This window comes from Schistocerca piceifrons, chromosome 1 (assembly GCF_021461385.2).
Source record: "Schistocerca piceifrons isolate TAMUIC-IGC-003096 chromosome 1, iqSchPice1.1, whole genome shotgun sequence".
Lineage (NCBI taxonomy): Eukaryota > Metazoa > Arthropoda > Insecta > Orthoptera > Acrididae > Schistocerca > Schistocerca piceifrons.
This window is the reverse complement of record NC_060138.1, coordinates 343,595,548-343,607,871: the sequence shown is the minus strand read 5'-3', so window position 1 is coordinate 343,607,871 and position 12,324 is coordinate 343,595,548. Positions and strand designations below refer to the sequence as shown.

The following is a 12,324-nucleotide window of genomic DNA, read 5'->3' as shown; positions in this document are numbered from 1 at the left end:
TGACCATGTATCAGCAGGTCACAGAGGCAAACGAACAACTGATTGTCAAATAGCTGAGCAGTACTGATGGAGGACAAGGAGGTAAGACGTCAACCAGAATGTGAGGAACTGTATGCCGTGCATACAACATGCTGATCTCAGTCATCAATGAGTCTGCTGCAAAGATTATGGAGGCATTCAAGCTATTTGAAGTGATGGGAGTGGACATTTTGTGTCCATTCAGTTTAGCATTGGTAGGTAGCTCTACATACTAAACATCACAGAACACTCTACACATTATGTCACGATGGTTGCAATACGGACTCACAAGCGAGTACAGTGGCACATGCCATGGTAAACAGCTGGTCATTAAAGTCTGTCATTTGCAGCACTATAATTACAAAAAAAAATGGTTCAAACGACTCTGAGCACTATGCAACTTAACTTCTGAGGTCATCATTCGCCTAGAACTTAGAACTAATTAAACCTCACTAACCTAAGGACATCACACACATCCATGCCCGAGGCAGGATTCGAACCTGCGACCGTAGCGGTCGTTCGGCTCTAGACTGTAGCGCCTAGAACAGCACGGCCACTCCGGCCGGCTATAATTACAAATCAGATTACTAACATTATGTCCAATGTTGTTATGCAGCTATGCTATCTATTGCGGATCTGGAAGCCCAGAGCCCCTTCCATCCTCAGACGAAGGGGAGAACGAAATGCGTACATTGTACGTTTGGCAAGATTTTAAGTTATTATCTAAACAGTTGTCACAATAAATGGGACATTTACCCATTTACATCATAGCTACATATGATTGTAATGTACATACCAGTGTTGGATTTTCGTCATATGAGGTGGTATATGGTAGAAAGAAACCATCACATTTTGATGAGATTAAACCCAAATTGGGGAAAACAGGGAGATTATGTTAATATCTTAATGTAGTTGTTATGCCTCTTTGTGTTAATGAGAATGGTGCAAATTCCATTCCCTCAAGTTGCGTTACCATCAAGGAAGTCTAGAAATCGTAAACCATCAGCAAATATGTACAAGTGAAAACACAGGCAGTGTTGTCAATCTCCAAGAACAAATGTTACTCATTGTAATGTCAATGGATGAGCTACACATGTGCCAGAGAGAGACGGAGGGAATTACTATATGTCTGACTAGGTTGGTTCAGACTGACACACGAGCCTGTGAAATTCTGTTATTCTTAGATAAGGCGAAAGCAGCAGGACGTCAGGGGGAAGTGTTAGAAGGTGGGTATGCATTTGATTTTACTCTTTGTTTACTCCAGAGGTAGTGACAGTAAACTGCTACAAATGCGGAAAGCCCAAGGCAATGATGAGATTCTAATGAAGAGATAGTGGGATTTTAATTGATCGTACGACTTATAACAAAGCTGGTCCGATGTTCTCTATCCCAGCTACTGCCACTGAAACAGCCATAACGAATCTGACACGGCCTTTGTTGTATTAGCTGGAGAAGCTACTAGGTATGCTACTAACCAAGAAGCTAACTAGTTTAAATCACACCATAAACTGAGAACTCATTCACTTATTGAATGCGTTTATCATCTCACTAAAGGGTCGAATCACCGCTAAGCGAATATTCCAATATATGGTATTGCGATAAGCATATCCCAGTTTCTAGTACTGTAGTGGTTCTGATTTTGGTTTGTGTAACCTACATCTGCCTGAAGCAGAAAACCTCACACCCTGATGACCTCCTGGTAAATTGTATAAAGTTACAGATTAGTTATGGAAGAAGTAACTAGAGAATTACTTGGTAAACAAAAAGTAGTGCAAAGCATAATGAGGAGTTGAGACAGATTGTTTACTGTCAAACGTTGGCTGAGGAATTTGTAAAGATGATAGCATTTGATAATGCACTGTATTATTCTGCAACTAATGATTCAGTGGGATCATATTCCTGTAGTGAAGCAAGGCAGTCCAGTGAACTAAATCTGGAAAATAATGTTTAGAATCAGTAGTACAGACAGTGAACCTTGTGGTTTAAGATGAGGTAGTTTAAGTGGAAAAATATGTCACTGTATATATTGCCAACTTGTAAATATATGTCAAGATTTTGCTGAGGACCCATGAGCAGAATTCGGAGACCGAATTTTCTGAAAGAGAGAGGCATGTTTGCTGCTAATAATTTACTTGTTGCTCCTGGTTAGAACTAAGACGCCTTTCCGGGTTAATGCAAGAAGGCAGGGAAGTTGGCCAAACCAGATGGCAGAGCAGAGTTAAACCAGGGCTACCTGCTGAAAGTGTGAGTAGACTTATGAAGCGTCGGGGCGGTTACCTCATGTTGTCTTCAAGCAGAGGGACCACAAGCGTAAACAACATCGATACAGCAGAAACGGAAAGACCCCACTGTCAGGATGTCCTGGTTACTTCACATCAGAGACACGTACTTGTGACTTACATGGTAAACACAAATGCTGTAGCAAAGCAAGGAAGTGCCAAGACTGTATAAATACTCATCATTTTTAGCCAAAGGTATCACAGTCTCCCGGTCACTAGTCCTGAGGAGGCACCTATGCATTTGTCTATGAGTCTACAACTCTGTATGCCACAAACAGTCGCCCTCTCTGAACTCTGCCACTGCTAGCTGCGGCTTTGCTGCTGGTGCTAAAGTCTGATGCTGTCGACGTAGTGCTGTCCAATCGGCGGAACACCTGGAGCTCCTTAATTTGAGACTGGGGCTGTGCAGCCATTCAACTGTCATCGCCTGTGTGGACAAACTCCGTGTTCTCTGCCTCTGATATGGACATATTATGCTGCTCTGGGTGACACCCATGGTCTAGAGAGTCGGCACGGTAGATCAGCGTGGTCGGTCAGAGGGTTTAGCTACCCTCTGTAATAAAAGAAACCGAGTGAACGGATCAACGAACAGCCTGAACGGGTGTCATCGGACGTCTGCCACGAACAAATTCAACGAACAATGTAGAACAAAATGAGATCCACAAAAAAAGAGGTAGCGTGTTTGATTAGTAACCAGAACGGTATCGGTCCTGGGTTCGAAACCCGCACTCGCTTAAATATGGATTAATAATCAACATTCGCGGCCGAAGGCTTCCGGCGTAAGAAGTATCCCTCATTCTGCCGACGGCCTTTGCAGAGGGTGGAGGAGTGAACAGAGCTTTAGGGCACTCTCTTGTCCTTGGGGTGGGAAACTCAGCAATGATCAACAGCATGAGGATATAGAAGGCAATGAAAACCACTGCATTAAAGACACATAACGTGTGTCCACAGGACACATGGCCTGTAACTGAAGAAGTGTTATGATGATCTCTCCATTGGCAAAAGATTACGGTGTTGTTACCCATTCGGATCTCCGGGAGGAGACTGCCAAGATGGAGGTGACCAAGAGAAAAAGAGTTAATAACCAATGAAAGGATAACGTTCTACGAGTCGGGCGTGGAATGTCAGAAGCTTGAACGTGGTAGGGGAGCTAGAAGATCTGAAATGGGAAATGCAAAGGCTCAACCTAGATATAGTAGGGGTCACTGAAGTGAAATGAAAAGAAGGCATGGATTTCTGGTCAGATAAATGTAGGGTAATATCAACAGCTGCAGAAAATGGTGCAACGGGAGTAGGATTTGTTATGAATAGGAAGATAGGGTGGAGAGCGTATTTCTGTGAACAGTTCAGTGACAGGGCTGTCCTTATCAGAATCAACAGAAAATCAACACCGACAGAGCTAGTTCAGGTATATATGCCGACGTCATTTGCTGAAAATAGGGGACAGAGAAAGTATATTGGATGGGATATTGAATGGGTAATACAGTACATAAAGAGAGGTGAAAATCTAATATTCACGGAGGACTAGAATGCAGTTGTAGGGGAAGAAGTAGAAGAAAAAGTTATAGAGGAATATGACCTTAGGACAAGGAATGAGGGAGAAGAAAGACTAATTGAGTTGTGAAACAAATTTCAGCTTGTAATAGGGAATACTCTGTTTAAGAATAACAGGAAGAGGAAGTATACTTGGAAAAGGCCTGGTGATATGGGAAGATTACGGTTAGATTACATCATGGTCAGACAGAGATTCCGAAATCAGATACTGGATTGTAAGATTTACCCAGGAGCGGATATAGACTGAGATCACAATGTACTGGTAATGAAGAGTAGGTTGCAGTTTAAGATATTAGTCAGCAAGAATCAATAGGCGAAGAATTGAGATACAGAAGTACTAAGAAATGACGACATACGCTTGAAGTTCTCTAAGGCTATAAACACAGCAATAAGGAATATCTCAGATGGCAGTTCAGTTGAAGAGGAATGAACATCTCTAAAAAGAGCAATCACAGAAGGTGAGAAGAAAAACATAGGTACAAAGAAGATAACTGCGAAGAAACCATGGGTAACAGAAGAAATACTTCAGTTGATCGACGAAAGAAAGAAGTACAAAAATGTTCAGGGAAAATCAGGAATACAGAAATACAAGTCGCTGAGGAATCAGAAGCTAAGACGAAATGGCTGAATGAAAAATGTGAAGAAATCGAGAAATAAATGACTGTCGATAGGACCGACTCAGCATACAAGAAAGTCAAAACAACCTTAGATGAAATTAAAAGCAAGGGTGGTAACATTAAGAGAGCAACATGAATTCCGCTGTTAAATGCAGAGGAGAGATCGGATAGGTGGAAACAGTATATTGGAGGCCTCTATGGGGGGGAACATTTCTCTGATGTGATAGAAGAAGAATCAGGAGTCGATTTAGAAGAGATAGGGGTTCCAGTATTAGAATTTGTTGTGTCTAGACAAGACAGCCTAGACACAATGAGAGGAAGCCGAAAGGCACGCGCTAAGTTAAAGCAGGAGGGCGTGAGGTCTGAAACAGGATACGTAATGAATGCTATAAAGAAAAGTACGTAGCTTCTGGAATACTTAACTTTAATCTATCCTTTTGGTACATCTGGAGATTGTGGCGATACAAGTGAGACTCTTTAGATACATGCAATGTTACTAATGGCGCCTTGCTAGGTCGTAGCCATGGACTTAGCTGAAGGCTATTCTAACTATCTGCTCGGCAAAGGAGCAAGGCTTCGTCAGTGTAATCGCTAGCAAAGTCGTCCGTACAACTGGGGTCGAGTGCTAGTCCGTATCTCGAGACCTGCCTTGTGGTGGCGCTCGGTCTGCGATCACTGACAGTGGCGACACGCGGGTCCGACATGCACTAATGGACCGCGGCCGATTTAAAACTACCACCTAGCAAGTGTGGTGTCTGGCGGTGACACCACAGAATTGGTATTTAAGAGAGCTTTGGAGGACTTAAAATCAAATAAGGCACAAGGGACAGATAACATTCCATTGGAACTTCTAAATTCATTGGGAGAATTGACAACAAACTGACTATTCATATTGGTGTGTAGAATGTATAAATCTGGTGATATACCATATTTCTTTCGAAAAAATATCATCCACACAATTCCGAAGACTGCAAGAACTGAAAAGTGCGAGAATTATCGCACAATCAGTTTAACAGTTCATGCATCCACGTTGATGACAAGAATAATATACAGAAGAATGGACAAGGAAACTGAGGGTGTGTTTGATGACGATCAGTTTGGCTTTACGAAAGGTAAAGGCACCAGAAAGGCAATTCTGACGCGGTTGATAATGGAAGGAAGACTAAAGAAAAATTAAGATACATTCATAGGATTTATCGACCTGGAAAAAGCGTTCGACAACGTTACATGGCGTAAGATGTTCGAAATTCAGAGAAAAATAGGGGTAAGCTATAGGGAGAGACTGGTAATATATAATATGCACAAGAGCCAAGAGTGAATAATAAGAGTGAACAACTACAAAATAAGTGTTCGGATTAAAAAGAGTGTAAGACTTGGAAGTATTCTTTCGCCCCTACTGGTCAATCTGTATACCGATAAGCAATGATGGAAATAAAAGAAAGATTCAGGAGTGGAATGGATGCATAAAAAATTCAAGGCAAAAAGATGACAATGATATGATTCGCTGATGACATTGCTATCCTGAGTGAAAGTGATGAAGAATTACATGATCTACTAAATGGGATAAACAGGTCTAATGAGTGCAGAATATGGACTGAGAGAAAATCGAATAAAGACGAAAGTAATGAGAAGTAGCAGAAATAGAACAGTGAGAAACTTAACATCAGGATTGATGGCCACGAAGTAGATGAAGTTAAGGAACTCTACTACCTACGCCGGCAGGGGTGGCCAAGCGGTTAAAAGCGCTACAGTCTGGAACCGCGCGACCGCTACGGTCGCAGGTTCGAATCCTGCCTCGGGCATGGATGTGTGTTATGTCCTTAGGTTAGTTAGGTTTAAGTAGTTCTAAGTTCTAGGAGACTGATGACCTTAGAAGTTAAGTCCCATAGTGCTCAGAGCCATTTGAACCATCTACTACCTATGCAGGAAAATAACCAATGACGACATCAAAAGCAGAATAACAATGGGAAAAAGGGCATTGCTGGCCAAGAGAAGTCTACTGGTATCAAATTCTTGCTTTAATTTGAGGAAGAAATTTCTGAGAATGTACGTTCGGAGCACAGCATTGTATGGTAGTGAAGCATGGACTGTGGGAAAACCGAAACAAGAGAATCGAAGCATTTGAGATGTGGTGCTACAGACAAATGTTGAAAATTAGGTGGACTGATAAGGTAAGGACTGAGCAAGTTCTGCCTCAGAATCGGAGAGGAAAGGGATGTGTGGAAAACACTGAAAGGAGAAGGGATAGGATGATAGGACATCAGTTAAGACAATGAGCAAAATTTTCTGCACTGAAAAAATGTTTTCAGTTCTGACACAAAGAAGTTAAAGACGTTAGCTGCCAGTGGGCATTGATTTCTATCAATCGGGCGAGTTGATAATTTGTTCCAGAACGATATTCGAACCCAGGCCATCCCGACGCAGTGGTCACCACAACCACACTAACAACCCCAGTACGCCTCCCGTCAGATACAATTATCAACTTACAGCACACACTAGTGTTGTAGTGCCACCGGTCATTATCCTCATAACTCGCGGCATCTCACTGATTTCTGTCAGAGGTCGAGCTTGGTGTGCATCATCATTGAAGGGATCATTGGCTGTCACCGCCTTAATTAATAATTAGTTTTTAATTCTGAGATAACGCCGGAATGAAATTAACCTAATAGTATTTTGTTACCTCCGGCATGTTCCTTCGACCACGGAATGTAATGAAGTACTGATTTACATTTCTTTACGAAAGATACTACGTAACAACATACGTGGTGCTCCTAACAGTGTATAAATTGCGTATCTGAAAGGAAGAAGCAGCATGTGACAGTAGTGTTATAAACACTAGTACGGTGCGGTCGTAAACTAGGATTGCATCTTTCCGTGAAAGATCGGTACCCCTAGGAAAAATCACAAACGAGTATTGGTGGGGCAGTCAATGAATGGGAAAAATATCGAAAGTTTTGAGAAAAAGAAAGTAATACAGATTTCAGTGCTGTAAAACTGATTTGTAGTCATAATGATATGAAAGTCACGTTTAATTAATCTTCCAATGAAAGAAGTTGCTGGCAGAGAAGAAAAACTGTGTGTTGTTCGTTTTGTGTGGTTGGTACGTCTTCTTCGTAACTGGTGTGTACTGTGAAGAACACTTTTCGTCTACACCACATGTCTTCCGTTTGCCAGTGATACTGATGTGGGCTGCCTTCTCGCAACCGAATTGCACTATCATTCCGTATGACTCGCAGAACTTTGTTTGCGACAAGTCTGAAGATGAGCTGATGTCATCAGGCTCTTTAAAATGCTAATAATGCCTCCTACAAATCGAGCCGCATGAACGTGGCGTGACTTGTGAAGAACGTACATGAAAAACTTGAGTACCTACCTCTCGAAAAATATTTCGTAGGTCCGGGTGTTTACTTGGAAACGATGACGTTCAGCGCAGTCATTCCCGTAATGTGAAATTTACCCGTACTTAATTATAAACTTACAGAAACGCAATAATTGAAACGGATATTCGACCAAACGTGACACTTTCAATTAATCTGTTAGGGGATGCTACACCTCAAGCAATCGCTCAGATACTCTGGTAGAACTTTTTCGATAACATATAACACATGGAATATGCTACGTCTCTTAGGGTAACTTCAGAAGTGGAATTTACTGAAGTGCAGAAGCTGCCTGTAAGTAATGTCCGACTGGAGACGTGTCTGTCTGAATAATCGATAGTGCGATGACTCGAACCAAAACATAACGAAAATAGGCCAGTAGCCACAGTTTCAGAGCAAGATTTGTAGAGACATCTCATATTATATTAAACGATCGCTTAAAACGAGCTCTAATATAAACGATGGAAGTTTCCCAAATAACAGTGCTTTATATAACATTTTAGTCGCTTCGGCGGAACGAGTCAATTACTGTGACAAAAAAAGCTGGTGGAAAACTAGAAGAACTGGTGAAAATATCGTGCGATTCTAGACGGGCTTCTTTTGGTGGATCGTATTGGAGACAAGTATCTGAATATTCATTTCCAGGACATTGGACTGGCACTAAATGTATGTTAGAAACTGTGCTGATTAACGACTGATAGTTTTTAATATTATTACAGCGCACAAGTCTTTGTTAGGGAAGTTGTGAGGTGGTTCATAACTGACACATTTACTCCTGGAAATCTTTCGATGGTTAAAATCTGTGTTCCCAGTCTCTCTCTTACCACTGTGTAAACAATTCGGAACCCTTCGCTATCTTCCACGTACAAAAACGTCTTGCATGTTATAAGTTAGGTGTTATAAGTTAAATTGTGCTTTGAGTCTAACTTCCCATGCCTTTCCTTTCCGTCAAGCCGTGTTCTCTTGGTATTTTTCGTGTTCTTTCTTTTCTGCTATCGAATTCCAGTCCCCAGCCAGAGTTACATTTCCGTCTCCCTTAATGTCATGAATTATATTTTTAATTTCATCGTGCGTTTCCTTCAGTTTCTTCGTTACTTGCAGTAGTAGTAAGCATATATACTGTAAGTACTTTGGTGAGAATCAATATCATTGATTATTAGTCTTGTTGGACTCAGACTTTGTGTTTACATCTCTTCCGTGCTGTTTCTCTACTACGTTTTCTACGGCTTTGTGTAAGGGTTAGTCAAATGAAAACGAAATGGATGGGAAAAAGTAATTAAACTGTTTATTATTTCAGAAGTAATCGCTATAATTGTTAATACAGTTATCCCATTGTGAAATAAGACAATCAATGCGTTCATGGAAAGATATTTGCTGTTGCCTAAGGAATCAAGCGTGCACCTCTTCGCTCGAAGCAAATCGACGGCGGCGAATGTCTTCCTTCAGGGTACTCGTACTCTAAACGACTTTGGCAACATATGGGCGATCATTTTTGTCGCAGATTGTTTCGATGATACTGCAGATGTTTCGATGGAAAGGACCTACTTCTCCTCCGTACAGTCCCGATCTCTTCCCATGCGGTTTTCACGTTTTTGGAGCACCGAAGGATGACATTAGTGGCCGTCGATTTGCTTCGGACGAAGGAGTACACGCCTGGGTGCAATCATGATTGCAGAGGCAATCACAAACATTTTTCCATGAAGCCATTCACCGTCTTGTGTCACAGTGGGATAAATGTATTAGATGAGACTGTCGCCCTCCTCTGGCTGATATACCAGGTATACACTGGACTTCTTTCCAGCCCTGGATGCTATTTCCTTAAGGGGCTCCATAAAGCTCCTAACATCGAAGATGCCCGCCCGGTCGGTCGTGCGGTCTAACGCACGGCTTTCCGGGCGGGAAGGAGCGCCTGGTCCCCGGCACGAATCCGCCCGGCGGATTTGTGTCGAGGTCCGGTGAACCGGCCAGTCTGTCGATGGTTTTTAGGCGGATTTCCATCTGCCTCGGTGAATGCGGTCTGGTTCCCCTTATTCCGCCTCTGTTACACTATGTCGGCGATTGCTGTGTAAACAAGTTTTCCACGTACGCGTACACCACCATTACTCTAACACGCAAACATAGGAGTTACACTCGTCTGGTGTGAGACGTACCCTGAGGGGTCCACCGGGGGCCGAACCGCACAATAACCCTGGGTTCGGTGTGCGGCGGCGGAGGGGTGAGGTGGACTGCGATAGTGGTCGTGGGGTTGCGGACCACTGCGGCTGCGGCGGGGACGGAGCCTATCCGTCATTTCTACGTCCCCGGTTAACATACAATACAATGCAACATCGGAGATCGCGTTTCTAGTAAACCCCTTTCTTCGTGTGCCTACTCGGACGCCGGCAGTCAGGCAGTTGTCCACATAGAGAGTGAAACGGCGGGGTCAGACGGCCAGTCCTGACTTTGACTCTCTGCCCCGAGCGACACTAACGCTTTACTACCCGCCAGCCACTCCGTGTTGAGTGAAGATTGCCTGTGTTGGAAGAACAGCAAAATGCCTCGCTAGCAGAAACCACGGTCGAAACAAGCGACACCTGAGTTGATGGAGATTACTTTTGAGATAATAAAACGGTTTACTTACTTTTTTCCATCAGTCTCGTTTGCCTGCCTCTTATAATTATATGGTATATTATTTTTCTTGAAGGAAGTTTAAAATATATCAATAAATAAACGAACTACTGAGAACGTGTTAGCCAGCCGGGGTGGCCGAGCGGTTCTAAGCGCTACAGTCTGGAACCGTGCGACCGCTACGGTCGCAGGTTCGAATCCTGCCTCGGGCATGGGTGTGTGTGATGTCCTTAGGTTAGTTAGGTTTCAGTAGTTCTAAGTTCTAGGGGACTGATGACTTCAGAAGTTAAGTCCCATTGTGTTCAGAACCATTTGAATTTTGAGAACGTGTTGTGCATTGGAGCCATTGTAACAGTGATGGCTTCCAGGCTTTCATCCGTGCCTACTAGGAAAGAGACACCGTGTCTACTCGTCTTCCTTTATCTACGTTTCTTTCGAACTGACATCTTGTGAAGACAGTTACATCCATCTCCGATGTTCGTAACACTTCGAACAAGAGCGGAACGTAATCCTGACATCACGCAGTATGGAACTGCGTTAATACTACGGATGAGAAATGCTGAGTGCGTTCGTCCGACTTACCCTGTGGGCGCGCCGTGGCGGCAGCGAGTAGCAGCAGCAGCAGTACTGGTGAGGCTGCCTCCAGCAGCCTGTCGGCGGTGAACGCCATGGCGCGCTTTCGCCGGTGGACTGGCGGCCGCTTCCTCCGCCTCTGCTATATACCGGTGACCACAGTCAACACTCAGCACGCTGACGCCTCGCTCAGATCACTGGCCGCTCCCACCCACCGGGTTCTCCTCAGCCCAAGGTTAAGGAGCCAGGGGGCCTGACCTGCACCATACACGTCATTCGGCTGCAAACACACACAACTTTTCTCAGACTTGAACTTTTCTTTACATTAACTGCACCCACATGATTATTCTGCGAATCACACTTTGGTGTTTGGCAAATCGTTCGTAAAACTACTTTCAAACTATTTCTCGAGCACTCCAGTCTCTAGTAGCACCTAAATCTTTCCTTGTGAGCTCTGATTTCTCTTATTTTATTACGAGGGTCATTTGTCCCTTACAGAACACTGCTCAAAAGTACACTACTGACCATTAAAATTGCTACACCAATAAGAAATGCAGATGATAAACGGGTATTCATTGGACAAATATATTATACTAGAACTGACACGTGATTACGTTTTCACGCAATTTCGGTGCATAGATCCTGAGAAATCAGTACCCAGAACAACCACCTCTGGCCGTAATAACGGCCTTGATATGCCTGGGCATTGAGTCAAACAGAGCTTGGATGGCGTGTACAGGTACAGATGCCCATGCAGCTTCAACACTAAAACACAGTTCATCAAGAGTAGTGATTGGTGTATTGTGACGAGCCAGTTGCTCGGCCACCAATGACCAGACGTTTTCAGTTGCTGAGAGATCTGGAGAATTTGCTGGCCAGGGCAGCACTCGAACATTTTCTGTATCTAGAAAGGCCCGTACAGGACCTGCAACATACGGTCGCGCATTATCCTGCTGAAATGTAGGGTTTCGCAGGGATCGAATGAAGGGTAGAGCCACGGGTCGTAACACATCTGAAATGTAAAGTCCACTGTTCAAAGTGCCGTCAATGCGAACAAGAGGTGACCGAGACGTGTAACGAATGGCACCTCATACCATCACGCTGGGTGATACGCCAGTATGGTGATGACGAATACACGCCTCTAATGTGCATTCACCGCGATGTCGCCAAACACCGATGCGACCATCATGATGCTGTAAACAGAACCTAGATTCATCCGAAAAAGCTACGTTTTGCCATTCGTGCACCCAGGTTCGTCGGTGAATACACCTCGCAGGCGCTCCTGTTGTGATGCAGCGT

General features: G+C 43.6%; 1 protein-coding gene across 1 annotated transcript in view; it reads right to left on the bottom strand.

Annotated features, from left to right (window-relative positions):
- The window catches only part of LOC124710447 (PE-PGRS family protein PE_PGRS30-like), a 40,264-nt gene extending 29,134 nt beyond the window's left edge, over window positions 1–11,130 (bottom strand). Inside the window, exon 1 of the mRNA XM_047240926.1 lies at window positions 11,035–11,130. Coding sequence (XP_047096882.1) covers window positions 11,035–11,122 — 88 coding nt within the window. The 5' untranslated portion in view covers window positions 11,123–11,130. The remainder of the gene's footprint in view (window positions 1–11,034) is intronic.
- Window positions 11,131–12,324: the final 1,194 nt, after the last annotated feature.